Genomic DNA, 26,922 nt, shown 5'->3' with positions numbered 1-26,922 from the left:
TTCATTTTATATTTGATTAATCTAGAGCAATAATTATCATATTAAAGATGGCTATTTACGTGTTTAATATACAAATGATTGCAACTTTATCAGCTGTGACCCCTAAAACCGTCATTGATGACTACACTCTTACCAATGTGGAATGAGACATGAATTTTGGTGGGGGTGTAGAACTAGCTTAGAAAATCCAAATGCAAGACAAAGCAATGGGATTTGAAAAAACAACCTGCAACAACTAAAAAGGCTCCATAAAAAAAAACACACACACACACACACTAATTATTTAGTATTTTTTTTCTTTCACTAGATAGAAAAATCCCAAATTTCGCCCAAAATCGAATCTCATTAATCAACACTATCATTAATAAGATTTTACATTAGTTATCATTGTATTAACTATTGCAAGATATAGAAGAAAAAGGAGGGGGGGTGGGGGTGGGGAATGAATATGTTAATTGGTGCTCAATTGATTCATAATTTTTATAAATTAAAAATATATACTTTTTTGAAAAATAGATACCTTTTTTAGAAAACAATAATACTTATTAGAATATACACGAAAATAGTAATATTAGTATTTTAAACTAGGTTTATAATGAGGAATTGAACAATAAGTGAGTCTTATTAAATTGGTAAGTAATAAAAACTAATAAATAAATACCTATTTAGCTTAGAGCATTCCCATTAAGCATGGTATATGCTAAAAGATGCTATTTTTTAGCATTTCTAACCCAAAAACGAGCTCCATCAAAGATTGTATATGCCAAAAATTTTGTAATACTGCTACAATGCAGTCTTATTTTTGAGACTGCACTATAGCACTATGCTATAATTTTTTACTAATTTCTTTCTCTCTCTCTTTCGTGTTGTCTCCTTCCAAGTCTCTTCTCTCTCCTCTCTCACTTCTCCGCTATCACTTTCTCTCGTGCTCTCCGTCCCTCTCTCCTTCTGGTGTCTCTCTCTCAGGCAAGCCCTCCATAGCTCGCCAAAACATGCAATCACTGTTATTCTCCAAACCCACATGCTCTCTCCTCGTCATCATCATCGTCGTTATCTCCATCCCCACTATCCGATCCAATTACCCTCCAATCTCTGTGCTATCTCCATACCCATATGCCGTTGCCGATCTCGTGCTCTCCGTCCAACTCCTTTCCTTTTCACTGCCTCTCTCGTGCTCTCCTTCCACTCTTTCTTACTCTTTCTTTCATTTTCTCTCTGCCTCTCTATTTCCCTCTCTCTTTGCATCTCGAGTTCGTGGGCCTTGGGTGTGGCTGGGTGTGGTTGGGCTGCGGTGGTTTTTCGTGGATCGTGGGTCTCTACAGTGGTTCGTGGTGGGTCTTTACGGTGGTTCGGTGAGTAGATTTTGCAATTTGATATTGGTGAGTTTTAATTTTAGTAGTTTTGATTGATTTTGGTGGGTTCTTGATTTTGATGGCTGGGTTTGTGGGTTGATCGGGGTGGTTCAGAGATGGGTGTGGGTTGATCAGGGTGGTTTTGGGTCTTTGTTGTGATGTTGTGATTCTTTGATTTGGATGAATTTTTGATTTTGTGGCTTTGGATGTGGAGTTTTTTTTTTTTTTTTTTTTTTTTTTTTTTTTTGTTGTTGTTGTTTGTGGTTGTGGCAATGGTGGGTGGATGTGGTGGTTGTGATCCGGGTAGGTGGATATGGTGGCCGACGGCGCTGGGTTGTGAAAGAGAGACACAAAGGAGAGAGAGAGAGACAAAGAAAGAAAGAGGATGAATAAAAAATAATAAAGAAATAATATTTAAATGAAGTGTTAAAAAGATTAGAAGTTTTGATGTAAAGAAGATTGTAAAGTGGTGTGTTATATGTTATAAAAATAGGTTTTGAGATGGTAAACGCTAAATTTTTTAGAATTGTTGATGGAAATGCTCTTACCAGTTACCAACTTACCACCAAGGACTAATTATAAGCAGTTGTCCCCTATGTACAAGCTAGTAGTGTTAGCAGAAAATATAGCATATGTGTGTATATATATATATATATTATAATATATTGTACCAATCCAAACGCTCCAATAAAAGAAATATCGTGTATATTATTTGAATATGATATACAACTGAACCTATACAAATTAATTATCTAAGGTTTAGGTTGTCGTCAAGTTGTAATTACTTTAAACAGAACAACAAAATTCCGTTGTCGTCCAGCGGTTAGGATATCTGGCTTTCACCCAGGAGGCCCGGGTTTGATTCCTGGCAACGGAATAATTTTTGAGTCTATTCAAATTTTTAGTTTTTTTTTCATGTGAAGTGCAGCACTGTGTATGACATTTCTCCTTTCCTCCCAAAGTTTCTGTCCTTTCTTTAATCTTGACAAACACACACACACACACACACAACACAGCTCACCCTCAACCTCAACCAAGCTCGAAATGGATGAACCTTCCCTCACCTTTTGCATAACAATATCCGATCCAATCAGCTTGTGAGGAAGTTGAGCTGCCTTGAACGTTGGCTGAGCTCTTAGATCACCAGTAAGATTATAGATAAAGGATACTTAACTTCTTGAAAACCATTTCGTTTGACGAGTCCTAAGTCCTAACATTTCTATTACATCTTGATTGGTAGAGAAGATTGTTCAAGTGCCCTGCACAATGAGGGCAGTTACACCTAAATAGAGTGTTGTTACTCTTTGACCTTTCTTGTTTTCTTAACAAACAGACCACAGATGATGTAAAATGCTATAACCTCTCCCCAACTCCAGTTTAATTTCTTTCATTTGTATTGTTAGTTGTTTTCTTTTTCTATTTTGGGTAGAGAGAGGAGGCGTAAACATCGCATTTTGTACCCCTTATGACTCGAGCCCCCGTTCTCCAATGATGTTGGAATTCTAAAGCCCAAGATTGGTTTAGAGCTCAATCAGATTGAAATTGACTTGAGAAAACCTGTTGCGCCCATAGGAGGGAGGATCAAACCCACTACCACAGGTCTATAAGCCTGTTCGCAAGCTAGGTAAAGTTTTATGCTAAGATTTTAGTAGTCACATTGCATCACACTCTCATAACATTCATATCTACTCACCCTGGCCTTGTCTGTCAAAAATTGGTCACCCTTGACTGTAAAAAATTAGTCATAAAATAGGATAGCCCTGGGCCCAGAAATAAATATCTTGACAGAACGACTATAACCTTACAACCAACACGACCATTTTAATTTTCTTGGTCTCACATCAAAAAGTGAAGAACAAAACCGAAACATCAAATTCATCAATATTACTCTGCAAAACATCAAATGGTTCATGTATATGTATATGAACTATTTAGTATCTGAAAAACCTGTATATGAACTATTAACACCATAAATTGTGGTTATATTCCTCTCGAAATTGCTTGACAACTGCCTTTTTAGATAACAATACAAATACAATATTTTTTAAATTTTAACTATAACCCACTGATTTGATATTTTCAAGACTGGCCACGAGAGAGAATTTTGCTGTGATATATGGAAGAAAAATATGAACCTCTGAATAAAATGGCTGGAATTGAAGGCCTCAATCCTGTACAACAGGGCTGGAAATTGTATGTAATTTCATTCTACCAAATATATTTGTTAGTGGTTCTATTTTGTAGAAAAAAAACAATTTTTTTTATTTTATTTATATATATATAATTTTTATTTTGAAAATTTAATTTATAATTGAAAAAATCAATTTGAAAATATAAATTGATAATTCGGGAAAATTAATAGGAGAGTGGTCCTATTTTTATATATAATTTTTATTTTGAAAATTTAATTTATAAGTGAATAAATCAATTTGAAAATATAAATTGATAATTTGGGAAAATTAATAGGAGAGTTGTATTATTTTTTAGGCAATGTTTTAATATGAATCAGAGTTGTATTTTAGTGGTATTTTTGAACTAAAAAAAATGAGAAATCAAAATAAGAAAACTCTCTTAAATAATACTATAGATAAGTTATTGGGTGTTTCAGGAAAAAAAAAAGAAAAGAAAAAAAAAAAGGGTTATTGGGTGATGGTGGGAACTCAGAAGGGGTTGAAAATAAATACTGGAGAAAACAGAGGACCTCAGTGCAGAAAGGCAGTGAGAGAACAACATGATAATAAAAAAAATTAAAATAAAAAATTAATAATAATCCAAAAGCAAAATCTCTCTCTCTCCGTCAAATTAGGGTTTTCAATTTCATTTCACAGAGTCGCCACGCGGACCGTTTCCCCTTCAATGGCGCTTTGTAAGTTCTCTCTCCGACAAATTTGAGTTCTTTTTCTCGTAATTCTCACTAATCCAACTGGTTTTGGTGCTACAATTCCGTGTCTTGGTTTTTGTTTTAAATTTTCAAAAAATTTCAAACTTTTTTGAATTTTGGTGCATAATGTGTTGTGAAGAACTTAGCATGTTGATTTTTTTGAAAAAAGTTCTAATTTTTTTATCTGGGTTTTAGTTTTTGGTGAATAATGTGTTGTGAAGAACTTAGCTAGTTTGATTGTGTGGGTGCTGTGAGGTTGTGTTCGTGATTTTGGAACTTAGTGTAGCTAAGTTAAATTGAAGTTTCTCTATCTTGGACACCACCCCCCCACCCCAAAAAAAAAAAAAAACCCTTTTGATTTTAGTCATGGAATTTACTTGTTCTGAGACATTTTGAACAATTTAATATTATACAATATGATTTTAACATAGTTTTATCATACTGATATTGTGTTTTAAATACGTGGTTCTTGTAGCTGTGGCCATTAGCAATGTGACTGAGACTGTTTGCTTTTCTTGCATGAGGGTCAATGATAATGGGAGTGGGTTAGAATTAATTGAATCTGTAGTTCTTTTAAGCTTTTTTATTTGGGTTTTAGTTTTTGGTGAATAATGTGTTGTGAAGAACGTAACTAGTTTGATTGTGTGGGTGCTGTGAGGTTGTGTTGGTGATTTTGGAACTTAGTGTAGCTAAGTTTTTTTAAAAAAAATACCCTTTTGATTTTAGTCATGAAACTTACTTGTTTTGAGGCATTTTGAACAATTTTATATAATGCAATATGATTTTAACATAGTTTTATTATACTGATATTTTGTTTTAAATACATGGTTCTTGTAGCTGTGGCCATTAGCAATGTGACTGAGACTGTTTGCTTTTCTTGCATGAGGGTCAATGATAATGGGAGTGGGTTAAAATTAATTGAATTTGTAGTTCTTGTAAGCTTTTTTATTTGGGTTTTAGTTTTTGGTGAATAATGTGTTGTGAAGAACTTAACTAGTTTGATTGTGTGGGTGCTTTGAGGTTGTGTTGGTGATTTTGGAACTTAGTGTAGCTTAGTTTATTGAAGTTTCTCTATCTTGGACCAAAAAAAGAAAATACCCTTTGATTTTAGTCATGAAATTTACTTGTTTCAAGGCATTCTGAACAAGTTTATATCATACAATATGATCTGAACATAGTTTTATTGTACTAATACTATGTTTTAAATACATGACTTCTTTAGCTGTGGCTATTTACAATGTGACTGAGACTGTTTTCTTTTCTTGCATGAGAGTCAATGATAATGGGAATGGGTTAGAATTCATTGAATTTGTAGTTCTTGTAAGTTTTTTATTTGGGTTTTAGTTTTTGGTGAATAATGTGTTGTGAAGAACTTAACTAGTTTGATTGTGTGGGTGCTGTGACTTGTGAGGTTGTATTGGTGATTTTGGAGCTTAGTGTAGCTAAAGTTTATTGAAGTTTCTCTATCTTGGACTGGGGAAAAAAAAAACCCTTTTGATTTTAGACATGAAATTTACTTGTTCTAAGGAATTTTGAACTAGTTTATATTATACAATATGATTTGAACATAGTTTTATTGTACTGATACTATGTTTTAAATACATGGTTTTTGTAGCTGTGGCCATTAGCATTGAGGCTGAGACTGTTTGCCTTTCTTGCATGAGGGTCAATGATAATGGGAATGGGTTAGAACTTGTTGAATTTGTAGTTGTTGTAAACTTTTTTATTTTGTTGGGTAGTTGTCAAGGTGGTGGTATTGAGTTTTGTTGTGTTGATTACATGTTCTGAGGCATTTCAAACAAGTTTATTCTATATCTTATGATTCTAACATGGTTTTACTTTATTATACTTATTTTATGTTGTAAATACATGGTTTTTATAGCTGTGGCCATTTAGTAATGTGACTGAGACTGTGTGATTTCTTGCATGAAGGTAAATGATAATGAGAGTGGTTTAGAATTTATTGAATTTGTAGTTCTCATAAGCTATATTTATTTTGTTGATGGTTGTCAAGGTGGTGGTATTGGGTTTTGTTGTGTTGAATGCAAATATTTAATTGTTTTATCTTGTTTTCATGGTAGGGTTTTCGCTGTGGTGCTAATGAAATTACAAGGGGGCTCTGATTTATAGAAGATATTTAAATTTTGGGGTGCTGGTGGACTACGTAAATGTTCTTTGATGAAGGGATGTGACTGTGGGTATGGTAGGTTTTGTTTCATGTGGTTTTGATAAGTGACATGCAGCATAAGCAAATCTAATGTAAGTTAGAAATTTTTGCATTCAGTGAGTAGTGTAAATTACTCATCTGTTTGTTGGATAAACTTCTAAGGGTTGAAAGAAAACGGTATTGGGTTTGGTGAGTTTTATAGAAAATAGCTAAAACGGGGTCGCTTTGTTGTGTGGCTGCAAGGCCACATGGATCGAATACGGCCAGTAGGGACTGGTCAATGGGACCTCATGAGCCTTACTGGCGAACTAATACAAGCTTTTCGCCACCCCCATCAAGATGGGACTTTCGATTCCAATCAGAGGGGCTACCATATAATTCACATGAAGGTATTCAACTGTATGGGTCTTCAACATCATCAAACAGTAAAGAAAGTCGGGGCTGGGTGAGAGGCAACTATCTTTATAACCATCAATACTCTGCATCTGATGGTGGTGGACTGTTTTTAAGTAGTCCATCTGACCTTTCTCAAGGTCCTCAGTGGACACCTCCAGCAATTCAGGAAATCAATGTGGATGATTATGAAACTGCAACAAGAAGAGGTAATACATTTGGTAATGCATCTCTTTCAATGTTTACTTGTTATGACCTACAGCACTTGTGTTTAATATTTGAGAAGGGCGTGTAATGATGTCACTAAAATTATATTGCCATTTCATTTGAATATGGAAAAAATTAGAACTAATAAAAATGTTGTTCTTATTTTGGAATATGCAATGTTCTTTTCAACTTTTCTGATATGTGAGGAATGCCACCTTGTGCACATGGTCTATGTAATGGAGCTAAGCCACTAACCATCCCTTAAAACCTCCTTCTCTAGTGAAGGTAGGACTTGATGCCAAGTCTTTGGTACGATGAAGATGATATGGTTCATTGCTAGAATCTCAAGATATTTACCTTCTCCCTTCCTTATTAGGTATGACTAGATGTTTTGTTAGAGTGTAAATCCTAGATCATTTCAACCTTTGCGATTTTATTAGAAATCTTAAAAATCGCTTCAGATATCAAGTGACAATACCTTATGTATCTCACCTTTGCTTACCATTTTTTGCAATATACTTATCAAGGTAGGCAAATCAGTGCTAGAATTTCCATTAGCTTTATTTATTTGATTATTTTGGGCTATAATCTACATTACAACACATTTAATCACAGTTGTTGAAAAGTTGACTATTGGTCCATACTTTATATTACTATGTTGAAAGGCTCAAAAAAACAAGGAGGATGTTGATACTGGTTGCTTTATATGTTCATTGGTTTTAACTTTTATGTAAAGTTTTAACTTTCTTAAAATTGAATTATCAAGGGTATGATACTCTGAGTTCTTATCGATCACTACATTTAATCCTTCCTCCAATGCCCTGACATCTTGTTTTCTTTATATGACTGAGATGCATGTGTGACATGCTGGCCTCAAGACAGAGTGTCTTTAGATGAGCTTATTTTCACTAGCTTATTTTGTTTAATTTTTTTTTTTTTTTGGATAAGTAAGAAATAATTATATCCATGCAGCTACTTTATGCATGGAAGGCACAAAACAAACCAAAAATTACAGAGAACAAGAAAACAAAACAGAAAATTAATTACAAAGGAGAAGAGAGTGTAGGAATAAGGGGAGAGATTCACTAGATGTGAGCCCCCAAGCCCGAGACCAGTCAAACAAAGAGCCACTAAAAGAACAAAGCAGCTGGTCTCCGGAACTTTCAAGTCCTCAAAGGTTTGCTAATTACGCTCCCTCCAAAGACACCACAATAAGCACAATGGTACTAAGTTCCAGATTTTAGAGGAGTGCTTCCCCAACCAATTCCACCAACCAAAAAGCAAATCTAGAACCGTGCTAGGTAAGACCCACGAGATCCCAAAAGATTTGAAAACAAAACACCACAATCGACGAGCCATCTCACAATGAAATAGTTAGTGATCCACAATCTCCCCCACAACAATGACACATAATGCACCAGTCAACAAAATCAAAGCCCCTAATTCTCAAATTATCAACCCATAAGAATTCTATTCCAAGCTACAGTCCAAACAAAGAAGGAAAGACAAAAACCTGTTCATAAGATGGAGGTGAAAATAAGCAGGCATTTTAAGCTAAAACAAAAAGACCTTATTGGTGCGTTTAAGGTGTATTGATGTGTTTATGGATAGAATATGGGAAGTTACCTTTTTCTGTCATTAGCACCTGTCCTCTTATCCTTTGCATGGCTGAATATTTTCCTTTTTTTCTTTTTTCTTTTTTTTTTACCAAGAACTAGATAGAAAAGGTGAAAGGAAGAAGAAATGAGAAGGATAAACCAATTTACTTGTGCTCCCCCCACTTTTTATACTGGTCGAGATACATGGTTAAGATTTAGATGTATAATTGTTATATAAAAGTGGAACCCTTCTTTTTTTCTTTTTTCTTTTTTTTTTTTCCTTTTAAAAATTTAAACCTTGGAATGTTGTCAAAACAAAATGATGTTCTTCTAGGGAAAAGGATTGACAATTAAACTGTTCGGAAAATAGTTGATTTCCCATTATAATTCTCAAAATCATATAATACAGTTCATGCCCTTCTTAAACAACATTTCAGGTTAAACAAAATTTGCATGATGAATTATGTAGCATAATAATAGTGCTAAATTATTCATAAATAAATATATATATATATATATATCGTTAAATTGAGATAAGTTGTAGGTAATACAATAATATAATATGCAAATATCAGCATTGTGCTCTCAACATTTCTTTTTAGCTAACTAAGGGATAAAACCAGTGCTTCTACTCTGTACCCTTAGGAATAGGAGAATCGCTCATTTTTGTAATTAACATGAGACCTTGCTGTGTTCTGAATACCCTTGTGAATAGGATGATTAGTAGCTTTCCTAATAGTAATGAGACCATGTTGTTCGTTATAACTGTTGAGCTTTGAAACATATATGTTTTACCTGCTAATCTAGGACCATATTATATGCCTCCTTTTTGTGTAACCATTATGTACTCCAGCTGGAAGTAAACAACCAGAACCAGCTCCATTGGACTGGAAATTGCCTCTTTAAGTTGGATAACTAGACTTGTTTAGCTTTGATTATGGTGATGTCTCTTGGGAACTTACTAATTGAGAGATCTGATAGCTGGTCCTCATTAACAATCCTATGTATATGGTAGCTGTTCTCAATTGGTGTCAATATTTTATCTGATTATGTCTTATAAATACTCTGGATTATGGTAACACTGCATTATTTGGTATTGTTACCTTCAGCAGTGCTCTAGGAAGAATTATTTATATTTTTTTCCCCATGCTCAAATGGATTTGTGTAATAGTCATTGGGTTCGTTGACATCTGAAAGTGTATGTGTGACTGTGTGGTTACACTGCATGATTCAGCATTGTTACCTTCATCAGCGTAATGAGAAGAATTATTCTTTCTTTTTTCCCATGCTTAACTGGATTTGTTTAATTGTTGTTAGACTGGTTGGTATGGGAAAGTGTGTGTGGGTGTCATTTTGATGCTTCTGCGAATTTTACTCAATAAGAAATTTTCATGATTTCATGTGGATTTTGTTTAGCCAAATTAGGTAGTCAATTGTTTTGTTGTACCTTTGAAGAACCAAAGGATCCAGGTTCTGCAATAAATTAACTAATTTGGATTAGATTGCATTACTATGGAAGTATGGATTCTCTTTCCTTGTAAAGAGAGTTGACATTTCTTTTTTTCTTTTCTGATGACTACTTAATATGTTATTAACAATTCATATGGCTTGGTATTATTGTATCTGCTGACTGTTCTTTTGGATGAGAGCAAACTTAAGTTGTTGCATTCTATTCTTGCATTTTATATGCCCATATGTTCATTAGAATCAGAACCTTACCATGTCTGTTCAAGATTCACCGTGACATTCAACCTTCAGATTCAAAATATCATAACTGCCATTCTTGCTCTTTCTAATATTGATATTAATACCCTTTGCACTTAACATTCTTTTTTGGGCCTTCTTGACTTGCTAGATCCTGCTATGGGGCGATTTTCCTTTAGACCTGCCATGGAGGTATGGTATTAAGATGAAGCTCTCTGAAATTATCTAGGAAAAAATAATCTTGGGCAATTATTTGATATCTGCTATAATCCCATTTCATGATAGAATGGAATGTGTGCAGGGAACCTCAGAAATTCCAGATAGTGGGGGCTCAACATCTTCCCATTCAGACAGTAGTGAGTCTGAGCCAACATTCAAGTCACGCTTATCCTCTCACCGGAACTTCTCAAGTCGTCGTTCTTTCATGTCAAAACCAATACACCCCTTGTCCTTTTCTACCCAAACATATACTAGAGAAGCTCCTGACTCAACAGCTGGGTTTTCAGAGTTTGATACTGCCACTCCACAAAGAGATGCCCACCGTTGGAGCAGTGCTAGCAGCAGCATTGATTTTGCTGATGTTTCTGAGTCACTTGAGCCTGAAATTTTCAGTCAGCCGTGCAATCCTTCTGGTGGTTTTAGGTGTGGCTTATGTGAAAAATTTCTTTCACAAAGATCACCTTGGAGTTCTCGTAGGATTGTGAAGAGTGGAGATATGCCAGTTGCTGGGGTTCTTTCGTGTCGTCACGTTTTTCATGCAGAATGTTTGGAGCAAACAACACCAAAAACCCGTAAAAATGATCCGCCTTGCCCTCTATGTGTTAGATTGGGGGAGGACAACTCCCCTGAACGACGGGGTTTTTCAAGACTGAGGAGTGGTTTCCCAAGGCTCAAACCATTTTGTGAGGATGGCCCATCCAGGCCTTGGGACTGTGTACAAGTGGGAGATTGTGTTGAAGGGGCTTTGCATGCACCTCCACGCAATACTATGTTCTTACTTAACCGAAATCGCATTAAAAAGAACCTGACATTAAAGGGTAATCCAAGCAAGGAATTTCCAGGGAAGTTAAGAAAAAGTGGCTCATTTTCTTCGCAACAGTTGAGTGGAAAGTCAGTTGATCAGGGAGCAGTTGGGTGCTCTAGGTCAACACCAGGCCCAAGTATGAAGAGATGATGAAAGATCTGTAGATAAATGGTAACATGTAATTTATCCTTGTAAGGGCTTTTTTTTTTCTCTTTTATTGATATTTGGTAGTGTCATTTTAGCCAAGTAGATATTTTATCAATGAGATTGGATGACCTGGTTAGATTGTTGTATAGATTTGATTTTGTGCAAACTGCGGGATGACCTCAAAGTTGGAAGCAGACAATTGTGTGTTTATGCTGAATTGATGCATTTGATGTTTTGTTGTTAACTGAAAGGATTTTTTTTTTTTTGGTTGGGATGTTCATTCTTCATGCTTTATTTTGATGAATATTCTATATTCATAAATGGAGATTGGTTTGGAATGCTGTGTCGCATATAACGGACTGCAATGAATGACCGTTGTGCCAATTGGCTGTGTGTGTTTTGTGGTGTAATTGGTTCCATGTTGCCCAAAGCTTTTTGTTTTTTGTTTTTCCTGGTGCATGCCGGCATGCGGTGGAAGTTCATAGATAATGAAGGTTAACTACCGAATGTGATAGATTGTGGTTTGCAATGTGATTGTGAACCTCAATCAGACAAGAATCACTAAATTGTTTCCACAATGTGGACACAAAGCAAGAAAAAATCTTCCTTCCTGGCTGAGACACCACATCCTTGGGTGCATGGTTGTCAAAATCGTGATCTGGATTGTAGGATCGCACAATTTTACAATCTTATCTTACCAAAACGTTTATAATCACACTAGGATTGTAAAAATGGTATGATTGTATGTAGGATCATATAGGATCATAAGATCATATGGGATCCTATTGATCGGTAAGTTTTTGATTTTTTTTTTTTTTTTTTTAAGGATAAATTTTTGGTTTTGATAAAACTTTAACGGTCTTTATTTTTCTATTTTGTGATGGTATGGCTTTTTATTTTTATTTTTTTATAAAATTATGTTAACCTAAGTAAATGTTTTCTAATTTTTAGTTCATGTAGTAAAAATGAAGTAATACTTCATCATTTCTAAATGAAGAATTTATATTGGTTTTACTACATTTTAAGCTATAATGTTGTTAAATTTGTTTGATCATTATACTAATTTGTGTTATAATATTACTAAAATGTTTTTCTTATGTATAATTTTATTAGTATGCTTGTATTTATATTTTGATTGGTTTTTTTGAGCAAGCTCTGTAATTATTACTAAGCGGTATAACTTGAATAGTTGAGTGTGAAGTTGTATTTTGATCTCTTTTATAACTCTAGTATACAAATATACAATATTTACGTAGATGATAAAATAGTTGATGATAATTAGGACGGTGGTCATAAATAATGAGAATAATTAATTGTTCACTTCAGCTTAATATTAATCTTGCTTTTGGATTTCATATTTTAGTTATCTAGTTTCCATTTTATAACTTATTTTGGATTCTAAACTTGGAACTTAGAACTTGGAAAATATTTTCATATTGTGGATAAATATTTTGGTATTTGATTGTTAATTAAACATTTATTGAACTTTTTAGATACATTGGATCAAAACATAAATATATTTGTTTCATTAGTATAGACGTAGTGATGTAAGATATACAAATTACATCAAATAATGCAAATCTTTGTTTTTTTATGAATAAATTCACAATTTACGTGATTATTATCAATGTATTTTTTGCTTTAAATATGAAAAAATGTAAGATCTTACAATCTACGATCCAATCCTATAATTCACGATCCCATCTACCTCTCATTATCTTACAGAAAAGGGCGAGGGGGACAACGGGGCGTGGAGAATTTGAAGGTTGGGTAGGAATTTGAGGGTACTTGTACTTCACAATTCACGGTATAAGGCAAGTGCAAGTAAACTAGCAAGGGGCTTTTAACATTAGATAGTGAAGCTCTTGTGGTAGGAAGACAATGTAACCCAGCTTATAGAGACATTTGAAAACAATTTAGTACACTGCACCGGCATTGAGATCTACATGGATCATCATTTCTGTGAGGGTTTTCCTGTTTTAGTATTTTTCGTTTTACATTGATGTTTTCCACTTCCAATAAAGATAAACAGTTCTTCTAGGATCATACCATATACTACAGTTTTTGCTACAACTTGATGTGGATCATGAGAGGTAAATAAAAGTCGTCACTAAACTTTTTTTTTTTTTTTGGGAGACAAATGGTACTCTATTTCTAGGTAGCAAAATCCTTACCAGCCTTCTTTCTTGGAATGGAACAGCACTTTGCAAAAAGTGGACATTTGGCAACTGAATCAAAATGCTACCCTAAATTCAAGAATAGATATTAAAACTCAGTCCAAGGCATATTGCAGAAACATAAAATAAATAAGAAGTGAAAAAACTCACGAGAGAATTTTGCAATAGAACACAGTGATGAAGTGTCATTCTCAAATATACAGTACCCTCATTTAATTGCATGTATGTTCAACATCAGGATTGGTCCTCTACATTCTGCAACTCTTGCATAAAATTAGGCAATACACATGTAATGTGTTGCAACAATAGGTTTACATCATTGCAGAAGGATAGCTATAACAACAACCAACTATTGGGCCCAACAATGTGTCCCTTAAAGATGTGAGCTTCACCTCCACCATTTACAAGAAGGACAAAAAAAGCCATCTTGTATCAAATTTCCCTAGCCATTAAAATTCATGAAGTAATGGAATATATTTTAGGCTAGCAGGCTAGATGGGGACCATTCTCTCTTCCCCACATTCATGTGATCTGTTTGGACTACCACAGACAATTGCACATTGTACTGGGTCACATGACTTAGCTTGGGATACTTTCACAATGTGCCTGCTGTTTGCTCTGAAACCAGGATTTTCTAAACAATTGGGCCCTGCTGGATTGTGACAATGGTTTCCTTACCCACTAGCCATGTTCTTGCCCTCATCATTTTCCACCAATATGCCACAATGAGGTAAATTCTCGCCTCTAGGTGATAAATTTATGAAAAAGACACTTTGTTGAAGAGCATTTACTAGGATTTGGTTTTCCCTTTCCTGCATTAAGACTGGTTCTTAGTTGCAGCCTTTCAGAACATAGAAAAATGTGGCAAATATTTTAAATTGTTCCTCAAAAAATAAAAAGGTGCAAATTCAAATCCAAATATCAAGAATTGAGAGGGAGAACTTTGGCCCCTCGGAATAAGGAGTGCCGTGAGCATGGCTTTTCAAATTTCAAAGCTTGTGACAGCATCATGTTAACATCTACCAATATCTCTAAACTTATTGTAAGGCAACCAACATTTGTAAAGATAGATGATGCCCAAATTGGACCAACCTAATGGAATTAATGACTAAAGCCATTATAAAATAGGATAACTCAGACATTAATATCTTATTGTGTCTCAAAGCTTGTTACCAGCTGCAGCCTCTAAATTTATCCATTGTCCAAAATGTCTTACCTAACCGCGTGGTTAATATTTATCATGATTTTAAGTGGGTTTTCTATAATTACTCGTATTTTACGATTTTGACTAGTATATTTACACTATTTTGTAGTATGTATACAATTTCTTTCCTTTAGTTACGTTTAAGGTGGGGAGAAAGAATTGAACATTTCCACAATACCAAAAAATACCAATTGACCTTAAGACTAGTGACTTATAGTTTGTACCAACTTGGTTGAGTAAAATTTTGGATTTATATATGTAGGGCTGCTTTTTAGCTTACTAGAAAATATTTGGTCAAAAAGTGTGTCTCTATGCTCACTTTAATTTGGATTTGAACTTACATTCCAAATGCACTCAAGCCTAAAATAAGAACTCACTTTGGCTTTGGTTTACTTGTTATGCACTCACTACTAATACTATGATGGTTATTTGTGGTCATGCCACAAAAGAAAGCATGTGGCCTCCATGTGCAGCGGGTCCAACAATTGCTTTTTTTTCTCTCTCTCAAGGAAAGTCCCATTCAAATCTAAGGAATTCTTCAAACATGTTGGCTCCAACATGTGGGACTGTTTCCCAGTGACTAATAATATTTATTTTTTAACAACCAGACTTCTCTAATAAATTGCTCTTGTGGAGGACCCTTTGGTGTGAGATGTCTTAACAATTAAGGAGGGGGAACCCTAATGAGATTGAAAAGTGTGCTGATTAGGTTGTCTAAAGAGAAGTGGGGTTGCTTTTATTTAGTGTTTCATACCATTATGACCTTGTTATTAAGGCATGGATATACAGGTTTTTTATATATATTTGAGGGCATTAGTGGAGTACCTTTTAGCTTGTGCTGCAAAGCTGTATTCAATTGCCCCCATGAAAGAGAGGTCTTTCTTTCTCTTTCTTAACTCTTAAGCCTTATCCTCTCTGTCTCTCTCACATACACACATAAAATGTCATGCTTACGCATCTTATTAACCCCTAAATTCTCTTATCAAGTTTGAGAACTTATTGGTCATTTTGATAACTATAAACCCTCCCTTTTATTTACTTGTTTTACATACGATTCTTATTTTACATACGAGTTTAAATGTGGGTTAAAAAGGTTTAAAGCCTATACTATATCCAAGAGTTAGGTCCTTTTAGATATACACCATTGTTAGTTTTTTTTGAAATCTTCTCTCCTCTTGCCGTGTATGTGTGTTAAAAATACTCAGTATTTAAAAAAAAAAAAAAAAAGTTTGAGAGCAATAGCAAATGCCTTTCACCAAAGAATGATACTAACCGTTAACAAAAATGAATTGGTGTGCGATTGATTTTGATTTTGATTTTTTTTTTTTTTTTTTGTGATTTATCAAAATTAAAGCAGTCAAAAACAATAGTACCATATAAAGTTGTAAAAAAGGTAAGCCAAATATGCACGCTTAGAAGTGGTGTCGCTAGCAAAACACATTCCTTTTAACAAAATCAAGCCCTTTTGTATCACTATACAGCATGCCTACTCAATATATTTCTTACATTTTTTTCTTTTGGTGCATGTCACTCTTGGCAATATATACTTATTAGAGAAGCATCACTTCAGCTTTAATTTTTTTTTTCTTTCGGTGAAAATGTCATGCTATACATATTAAGGCTGGTTTTAACTTTACGTGTAACATGCACCCAAATAGCCGACCTAGCAATCCCAAGTTACTACGGCATGGGCCTTAAAGATAAGGGCTATAGCCAATGTAGTACAACATGCACATGGAGTAATATTCACCTTATGTATATCAGGGAATATTTTTGTTACTCCTAGTACAATTAATTAAAAAACCAAAAGAACAACCAAACAAAACCCCTTCTAGATTCGAATATTCCTTGGCCTTTTCTTTTTTTATAATTTATTTTTTGGTAGACGTGGTTATGTTGCCCTCACCATCAAATATATCATATATGCCCCAATAAACCTTCTGAAATTTCTTCGAGGTTTTTTAGAAAAAAAAAATGTAAAAAAAATAAAAAGAAATTTCTACAAGGTTTCGTAAAGGGAATTTGCAGTCAAATATTGCTGCATAGAAAAGGTGAATAGGCTTGAAGTTGTAAAAATAGAAATATCTTAATTCTAATTATGGATTTCTCCACCTTCCTTCAAAAAAGAAAACAAATTGATAAGGTTTAATTAACATGGGAAACCTTTTGGCCCTACACCATTAAAAAAGTTTGACATTTAGATATATGGTTTGTTATGTTGCTTTTAGTGTCGTGATCTTTTTTTCTTTTTTAATCAGAGTTTAGAAATTTTCCTTCTACGTGAAATGGTCCAATGTGACAACTTTCACAGGATAAAAATTAAAAATTGATTCATTTGGATGAAAATGTTTGAAGAGAATAGTCAGTATTTCAATTTTTAGTTTATAAAAGGTATAAATATTTTTGTATGGTGGAATTCATTGATGAATTTGAACATTATTATAAAGTGGGTTTCAAATAATTAGGTATCAAATATATAACACAATGATTTTTTTAGAGTAAATTTCTCAATAATTCAAATTTTCAACCATTTTACATTGTTTATATATATATATATATAAGATAAATTCAATTTAAATCTGTTGCAATTCTTATTAATATTTAATAATTTTGTATTGAATAGGACTTTTGACAAATCTATCATTAGATTACATTGTCCTCTTATATTTTGTATACTTGCAAAATAATAAGATGATTCATGAGTTTATAGATGGGTTAGTAAATAACATATGATTGATTTTAAAATATATGTGCATATTAAGAATGTATATAAGTATGATTTATTGGTGAAATTTTCAAAATATACTCAAATAAAAAATTTTAGATGATTAACATTAACAAAGACTAATATCATTTTATATATATGTAAGTAAATTACAAGAACAATAATTTTCAAATCCCTTACTTTTAAATTCTCAAATCCAAATGTTGTCAAGGGAAAATTATAATATTATTGGTCAAAATAGGGATTCAAGCAAATCAAAATGATTGGTTACTTTTATCATGCTAAAAAAATCATGAACTTTTTTACATTAATATCACTGTCCAAAGAAAATTTAAATATTTAATTAACTTGGGTTATTACTTATTAGCACGTACCTTAGGGGAGAATTATTTTATATATTGGTTGCACGTTTCATATATAGTGAGGACTACTCATCCGTGAACCCTATATTATGAGATATTGGGTATAAACAACCATTACATGATATGCTACCCCGTAATAATTAGGAAGCTTGAGAATAAAAGCCATTATGAAGCTATTACATTTGGCATTTGGATTGTTTTAATTTAAGGTTTAGTAGAGGACTGACTTTCTACCCCTTCCTCTCTCACACAAACAACAAAAAGAAGAATCATTACAAAATAATCAAAATTGTGACTTTTTAAATAAGCGAGAACAAATTGAGATTTATGTAGTTAAGACAAAGACAATTTTCACTAATTTAAACCCCATATTTTGTTTACACAGTTTAAATATTTATACAAAATAGAATTTTTTTTTTTTCACTAAATACATTATGATAATGTGGCGTGATTTTATTCTCTAAAATGATAGAATGACAGAATTATTGTAGTGGAGAAATCTGGTAAGCCCAAAATGGATAGGCACTGGGATGGGCCCAAAGGGCCTAAGCCAAGCCCAACTAGGTCTAGCCCAAGACTGATGCTCTAGAGCGACCCTACGGCATCTTACCGAACTCAAGACCAATAGGCCGAATAGGATCCCAAACATGGTCATTTGGTCAAAATGACAAGGGCATGACCGAGCAAAGCCTCAGAGCAATTGAACCACAAGCTTAGAGTAGTCTACATTAGACCATTTCAGATGAAAGGTCACTAAGAGGTCAATAACCGACCATTGTTGCATGACCATCATCGTTTTTCACATCTAAATTTATACACGCATAAGCTACCATTTTGCATTTAATGCAACACAACAATGGTCTTCCCTCTGAAACATTAGGGAAAAATTGGAGAAGGCACTCTAGGATTACGTTCCCTTAGTCAACCTAAGAGGATGGCATATGTAGGGTGTTTCCCTAACTTCATCGGGAAACTTACATCAACCCTAATCAACAAAACCCTATAAATAATCCCTTTAAATGATTATGAAGAGGTTGCATTGTTGCATGACCATCATCGTTTTTCACATCCAAATTTATTGCACGCATAAGCTACCATTTTGCATTTAATGCAACACAACAATGGCCTTCCCTCTGAAACATTAGGGAAAAATTGGAGAAGGCACTCTAGGATTATGTTCCCTTAGTCAACCTAAAAGGATGGCATATGTAGGGTGTTTCCCTAACCTCATCAGGAAACTTTCATCAATCCTAAGCAACAAAACCCTATAAATAATCCCTTTAAATGACAATGAAGATATGCATAATGAAGAGGTTGCATTGTTGCATGACCATCATCGTTTTTCACATCCAAATTTATTACACACATAAGCTACCATTTTGCATTTAATGCAACACAACAATGGCCTTCCCTCTGAAACACTAGGGAAAAATTGGAGAAGACACTTTAATTAGGATTACGTTCCCTCGGTCAACCTAAGAGGAGGGCGCACATAGAGTATTTTTCTAACTTCATCGGGAAACTTTCATCAACCCCAATCAACAAAACCCTATAAATAATCCCTTTAAATAAGTATGAAGATATGCACTATGAGGTTGCATTGTTATCTAATTATTTATTTTACTAACTTGGTATTCGCAGTGCCTTGACCAACCCCAACGGTTAGTCTTTGGGCTAGTAAGAGGCTACCACTCACCCATCTATAATTGTCAATTGAATTGTAGATCAAACCACGTATTGTCAGTATTTTGAGAATGATCAAGTTTCTAAACATGAAGCATGGTGCACGTGGATAATGGATTCATGGTATTAATATGTGTATGTTTTGGTGCTGCAAGATTATGGTTGTTTCTTGGGATGTACGAGTTCGTAGCACATGTACCTCATGCCATGAATGAAAGAAGCACGCACATGTAGTTGAATCTAGTTTTAGACAACCTCTTGTGCTGTATAATACTACACGTAATGGCACCTTCGTTGTTGCTTTCTGTGGATGAAACTTTGAGATACTTCCAATGGAACTCATTCATGAGTCACGAAATTAGTTTATTATAGTGTATACATAGTGAAATATTTCATACCCGACTTAGGTTCTGTTTGGATACAACTTATTTTGTTGAAAACTGAAAACACTGTAACAAAATAATTTTTAAATGTGTGAATAATAGTAATAAACAGTGCACTATCTCCTAAGAGCATTCACATCAGCATTTCTATTTTACACATTTATTTTTACACTAAAAACCAACTTTTTCTATTTTACACATACACTTTTACAAAACACCCACATCAATTCATTTATTTTACAAGATTTTATAATAAAATATTCATTCTTTTTAATTTTTTTATTATTTCTCCCAACTTCCAATACATACACGTTCTCTCTCTCTCTCTCTATCTCACTTTCTCTACCCCTTCTTCTGATCTGTTGCTATCTCTCTCTACTCATTTCTCTCTTTATCTCCATCTCTCCACAGCTTCACTGAAGCTTCTCAAACAACAAGACCCAGCAATACTCATCTCTCTCTTTATCTCCATCTCTCCACAGCTTCACTAAAGCTTCTCAAACAACAAGACCCATCTCTTTCTTTATCTCCATCTCTCCACAGCTTCACTGAAGCTTCTCAAACAACAAGACCCAGCAACAGATCAGAAGCACCGAGCAAGCAGATCTCCGAGCAAGCACCGGTCAAATCTCCGAGCACCGATCTCCAGCAAGCACCGATCTCCAGCAACTGTAGCGTGGGTTTGTCTGTGTTCTTTGTGTGTGGGTTTGTCTGTGTTCTTTGTGTGTGGCTGTGTTCGTGTTTGTGTGCATCTGATGAGGAGAAAAAGATGAGGAGATGAGGTAGTTGTGCACGGAGAGAAGAGAGAGAAAAATTGGTGCGAATTTATATTAATAAAATAATAAATACAAGAGCTACAGTAACCGTGTATATATACACGGTTACTGTAGCTCATGGATAAATATAAATGATTATACCAGACTTTGGAAGCACTGATGTGGAGCAATTTTGAGCCAAAATGTGTAAAAATAGTAGTTTTTTCTATTATACATGAGTTTCCATCCACTGATGTGAATGCTCTAAAAGCTGTTGCGCATGGAAAAAAAAAAAAGAAAGTGAAACGCAGTAAAATAATTGGATCCAAACAGATACTGAGAGTGTTAGATAAATTCAAATTCTTGAAAATTGGCTTTGGTAATAGCTAATGTGGTTAAAGAATTAAGAAAACATTTGGATTGAATTGCTTTTCAGAGCTGATTTCCTTACCCAGAAAGTGATTGCAAAGCGATCAAACTCTGAAAATTGAATATTGCTTATAACTGACGTGGTTAAAGGTCACATCGATTAGGTCCTGTTATAAAATATGAACAAGTTTTTTTTTTTTGGTAGCAACGCTTTCATGAAAATGATGGCTAATGCTACAAGATCAACGTTTCCAACTCAATGTCTATGCAAAGTCCAAATTGATCACACAATACTTTCACATTCATTACGATATATAGAAGTACAATTGCAACATCCAAAAAATGTAGCTAGCTTCAGCAATTTCCTCTCATGTGAGCCCTAGGAGAGTGAATTGCTCAAGCAAAATTATGGGGAGAAAATGACATTTACCAATATCTATTGGTTAAAGACTTGAGATCAATAGGGAGCCTTTAGCTAGGAGTAAATAGATACCGAGAAATTAAATGTTACCCTAACTAAAGGCTCCTCCTATTTCCTCTTCTATGCGAGTGACCCCAAAGGGAAGATACCAAAAGAAATCAATGAAACAAAATCATAATTAACCTAAAGATTGTGTCTCATTGATGGATTCCAAAACTTTTAGTTGAATCCAATTTGAAAATTAAAAAACAAGATCCAATGCAAACTTTAAACAGTGGGTTCCAATTTAAAATCAAACTACCCATGATTATAGGAAACAATGAAAGAAGTAAGAATCCATGAAAATCATGTAGTAGAGCATGAGTGTCGGCAACATTACTTCTTAATTAGTACTAGTTCTTACTAACCTCCACATTCCTCTAAAGATTACGAATAATCATGACCCAAATCAAGGGTCTTCATAAAACAATCACTTTTAATCCTCAATTATGCCTTATTCTTTACCCTCTTGATGAATTAATGACAATTTATGTTCCTTTGGAAGATCCTTCACCAAATCAAAACCAAACCCTACAGGTTTTTAAAAGCTCCTCACCAAATCCAAATAGGTGGTTGGAAGTGCTTTTAGAACATTACTTTTACTCTTTTAGTATTATTCAATTCTAGTGTAAGAAAAAGCACCCTAGAGGTAGTTGCCAGTTAGGTTAGCCACCTAAGGCAGTTAAGACACAACAAAATCTATCTAAAGATAGAGCTTCACTCCCTTTACTAGGCAACTCTCCTTTGATCACGGGCTTGGATTATATGTTACAGCTACACTCTTCCATGGCGAGTGATACAATCTTTTTGTGTATCCTAGAAACAAAAAACTGTCAAAATTACTTTGAATAACTTATAAATAAATTGATATGACTTAGGTGGTGAGTTAATTGCTCTAAAACATGATATAAACTTGAAAGTCTAAGATTCAATTCACCATATTCTCAAAAAAAAAAAAAAAAAAAATTTTTTTTTTTTTTTGGGTTCCCCACAATATTTCCTAAAAGTTTTCAATTAGAGACTAATTACTATTTGTGACTAATGGGCCCATAGCGAGGTAAATCACTGGTGTAAAGGGTTTTTTCAAAGTGTTGATGTCTGGACTTGAATCGGAGAGCACTCAATCAAACCCAAAACAGCTACTTTAAAACCAAGTACCCAACCACTTAGCGAATCCCACTAGGTTGAAAATTTCATATTTAATTCACCATATTATCAATACACCAAATTTTTGAAGCGTCTTACTTTTTTTTCTTTTTTTCTTTTTTTTTTATGGTGAAATAAGGAGATTGAGTTTCACGCACGGGGAAATAATGGTGGGGGTTTAGGATTGGATTTTGAGTTAGTTCTGATACAGGAGGAGGCCAGCTTTGCCTACGCTAAAGAATTCTATGACTTTAAATTCTCTGTGTAAAACTAAAAAACTCAGTTTCTGATGGGCTGAAAGGACAGCATCAAAAATCACAACTAATAATAATGTCCTGTGGGTTATTCTTTATGTTGAAAAATGTTGCATGGTGTGGTCAACTTTGTGCCATCCAATTAGGAAGATTTCATGTGTGCTTAAAAGTCATTAGAAGATATAAGCAGGCAATGATGACCACTTTTAACAAAAAAATAGCAATTCACATGGAGGAACAGAGAGAAAAGGAGATAGCTAGAGTGATGGGAAATGTGGGTTTGTGACTAGCTGATGTTCAAGTAGCTCGTGGGGGTCACAGTAAATTTTCCCTATAATTTCAAGGAGGCAAGGGTGGACCACAAAATAAAGCTCATAAAACTATGTTGATAATATTGTCATTTCAGCGAGAGTGAAATATTCTTAAATCCATGGTTAAGAATTAAGATGGTTGAGGACAGCAAATTTTGTCATTTCTTATGTCTTTTTACTTGTCAAATTGGTGTACAAATCTCCCACAACTCTTTTCAAAATTTCCATTATCAACTTTAAATGTTTGATTATACCCTGCTTTTTAGAGTCATTCTTTTCTTTCTCACCTTAGAATTGACATCATGATTTCTCTCCATGTTATTTTCCAAGGGATTCAAGCCCTTGAGCCACCCATTAATTTGGAGACTTTGGCACATAAACAAATTACTAATAATGTTTGTTTGGGATGAATTATTTTCTTTATTAGGTTAAAATTTTAATTGGAAAATGTAAATTTAAAATATATATATATATATAAACTAGAAATAAGCCATAATTAAGCATTTGTGTAAAAATGATTTTTTGTTTACACTAACTAAATTTGAAGAACAAAAGGAGTACCATTACCCATTAAATATGCTAATATTGATGACAACTTATTCTTTTGTTAATCTTGTTTATAAATTTCAATTTTTAAGGAAAAATAAAATAATTTCTTATCTTTTAGATTTAGCCTTTACATTTTCAAAAAAAAAAAAATCTATCTAAAAGTTTAGTAAGCATAGTAAAAAAAGACCCAATTTTTTGCTTAAACTTGAAACACCTACCTTTTAATAGTTTTATCTCACTTTTACACAAATAAGTTAGACAAACAATATGTTAAGACAGATTTGATTTTGAGAGGGAAAGACAGTCCAATCTTTTAGGAGGGGTCTAAAATAAACATGATTAACAACTAATAAAATATAGGACAAGGAGTACTGTCCAAATGAAAGTAGTAATTATTATCAATTTGATTACTACACTAATATATTATATTTTATATATATATATATATCAAATGTTCAAAGGGGTACAGTGTTCTTTATTCAAAAAGTTACAGTAACCCTCGTGCCTTTCCCATGAAAATTTACCACCAGGCTAAACTTGTATAGGGACTAGCATTTTCAACCTTCAACTCAAGTACCCAAGAATCCGATTCTCAAAAAAATAAATTTTTTTTAATATTTACCCAAAGAATCCAAAGAATATATAAATAGAAATAAATTTAAAAAAAAAAAAGAAAAAAAAAAGTTGATTATGTAGTCAACAATGGATGTGATTTATCAAAGAGAGAAAATCGACTTTTAGTTACAGAGAATCAAAATCCTGAACATGGGCAGGCCAGTGAATCCCTTGAAACAGTGAAAGTGGGAGACAGAAAAGCTAGGAAAATCAAATACGGCAATAGCAAAAATTTGGATAAAAAATTGACGGTGTAGATTGAATCTTTAAAAAAGTAAGGTACTGACAAAAAAAAAAAAAAAAAAAAACACTAGAAAAGAGGAAAGGAACAGTCAACAAAAGCAGTTATGAACTTGGGATGTTTCAAACGACTTGATAGTTATTGGCCGTTAAAGTTGTCACTTGTCAAAGGGATATATTTGCTAACTAAAAACCACTTCTTTTTAACGTAGAGTCGTAGACTTCATCCCGGTTCTATATTGGAGAATAGTATAAAGGTTTAACAGTTAAGTAGAAAATTTTTAATCCACACACACTTGTTAAGGATAAGGTTGAAAAGATTATATATATAAAAAAGGATAAGGTTGATAAAAAAAGAAAAGAAAAAAAAAGATAAGGTTGAAATAAAATGATCTATTATAAATGTAGGGATAAAAGTCCAAAATCATATATTGGACATTAAATTTAGTTCGATGACATTAAATGGTCCGAGAATGGACAAATAGTTATGAGAGTTTCAATTTTAAAGTCTCATACATAAAGAACGAATGATGATGGGAACAAATCTATATCCCAACAATCAAGGTGACCTTCCAAGAGGCTCTAGCGATAAGGACGTGCATCATACACGTATAAGAGTGATAGGAACTCAAAAATATCTAAGAAAAAGCTGCTACCACCGCATTAAAATACACTCAGCTACTTTTTTGGCCACATTTATGTGAAGAAGACCCCTAAACAGTGCTGTCTTGACTACCACGACTCACAGTAAGCCAAAGAAGGTGTCTGATAAGACAGACACTTAAGTGATGGCTCAGATGATCAACAAGTGTAGGATCAAGATGATCCAAGGGGAGCTATATAATGTGAGAGGCACTCCATGAGAGAGGGATCGGAAAAATAGAGAAAAAATATTGTAGCAATTAAAGTTGCATTTGTAATCAGTTCTATTGATTTAAACCAAGATTTGTCTATTCAGATAGTGAATTCATCTAGTCTTGTTCTTGCTTAATCATCTTTTAAATCCATACTAGCTGTTATTAAACTCATTAGGGCGTAGTTCTTTAATCTATTCTCTACAAATTTATTATACTAGGTTCACTGGGCCAATATCCCACACTTCTGGGGTTTGGGCTACAAACCGTGTCCTTACAATAAAGATAAATATCTCAAAAAAATTTCAATATCACAGCGTAGAATGGAAAAAAAAGAATAAAAGCTTGGACGACATGATTACAGATCTCAACTTTAATTGAAAAGGTTAAGACTTTGTAATTCAATAGTTACTTTTTAGTTTTTTCAGTAGAACGACACGATTATAAATCTCAACTTTAACCTAGAGGGCTAGGAGTTTGGAGTTTGGAGTTTGAGTTTTCTGCTTTTCTTTGGGTCAAACGTGCTTGTAACAGTGCTACTTACCATGTCGCTAGATTTGTTTTAAGTTTTATGTCTTCTGTTTTCTTCAATAAGGATAATCTTTCCCCCACCTTGTCGACTCTCTATAAGGAAGATTATCCCCATTGCTCCTCGTTTTTTTCTTAAATGACTATTTACGTATTCTTGATAAATTATTAATTCAATAGTTATAATGATAGAGAGAGATGATTCAAATTTTAATTTTTCTTATATAAGAGCTAAGACAATATCATTAAAAAACAATACTTTTTTAGGAGATACAATATAGAAATTCTACTATATGTGTGTGTGTGAAACTTCATTCTAAAGACTTGAACTCCAGCTCTTATCGCTTTAACACATAAACACTTATACTTGTAGAGTGGACAAGGACCTTGTAACTGAATTGACACCTCCTTATAGAAAAGTGCTTCAAGGTCTTGGGGGAAAAAAGGGTTTAAGCTGTGAAATTAATAGCATATTGATATCTATAAAAAAAAAAAAANGCAACTCCACACCGCATGCAAAAAGTCTTCATTTTCTTCCTTGCACCGATCACAACATTCTTCTGTAATAATAGTTCGCCGGAATAAATTGCACTTTGTAGGAAGAGAGTTACGGCAAGCCCTCCAAATAATATTTTTTACTTTATTTGGGCAATCAAGGGCCCAAACCTTTTTCCATAACCCTTCCTCATTGTCTTGGTGCCCAGACACTCGGAATTCAACTTCATCTTCCTTCAAGAAGCGATAGCCCGTTTTGCAACTATATCTCCCATCATGCTCCCACGGCCAGTACAGAGAGTCTTCAGTTTCTTCTCTAGCCAACGGGATGTTTTTTAT

At 33.8% G+C, this 26,922-nt stretch overlaps 1 protein-coding gene and 1 non-coding gene across 2 annotated transcripts; both read left to right on the top strand.

Moving 5' to 3' along the window:
- The first annotated feature begins 2,157 nt into the window (after positions 1 to 2,157).
- Positions 2,158 to 2,229, top strand: TRNAE-UUC (transfer RNA glutamic acid (anticodon UUC)). Its single transcript has one exon. It is a non-coding gene; the product is annotated as a tRNA-Glu (tRNA).
- Positions 2,230 to 4,070: 1,841 nt separating this feature from the next.
- LOC111992678 (uncharacterized) lies at positions 4,071 to 11,717 on the top strand. The gene is made up of 4 exons (XM_065778599.1): positions 4,071 to 4,218; positions 6,315 to 7,002; positions 10,454 to 10,494; positions 10,604 to 11,717. The coding sequence occupies exons 2-4, from the start codon at positions 6,681 to 6,683 to the stop codon at positions 11,474 to 11,476; spliced, it is 1,236 nt and encodes a 411-aa protein (XP_065634671.1). The 5' UTR covers positions 4,071 to 4,218; positions 6,315 to 6,680; the 3' UTR covers positions 11,477 to 11,717.
- The last annotated feature ends 15,205 nt before the right edge of the window (positions 11,718 to 26,922 follow it).

This window comes from Quercus suber, unplaced genomic scaffold (genome assembly GCF_002906115.3).
Source record: "Quercus suber isolate HL8 unplaced genomic scaffold, Cork oak 2.0 scaffold_11, whole genome shotgun sequence".
NCBI classification, from domain to species: Eukaryota; Viridiplantae; Streptophyta; class Magnoliopsida; order Fagales; family Fagaceae; genus Quercus; species Quercus suber.
This window is presented reverse-complemented; position numbering and strand designations above follow the sequence as displayed.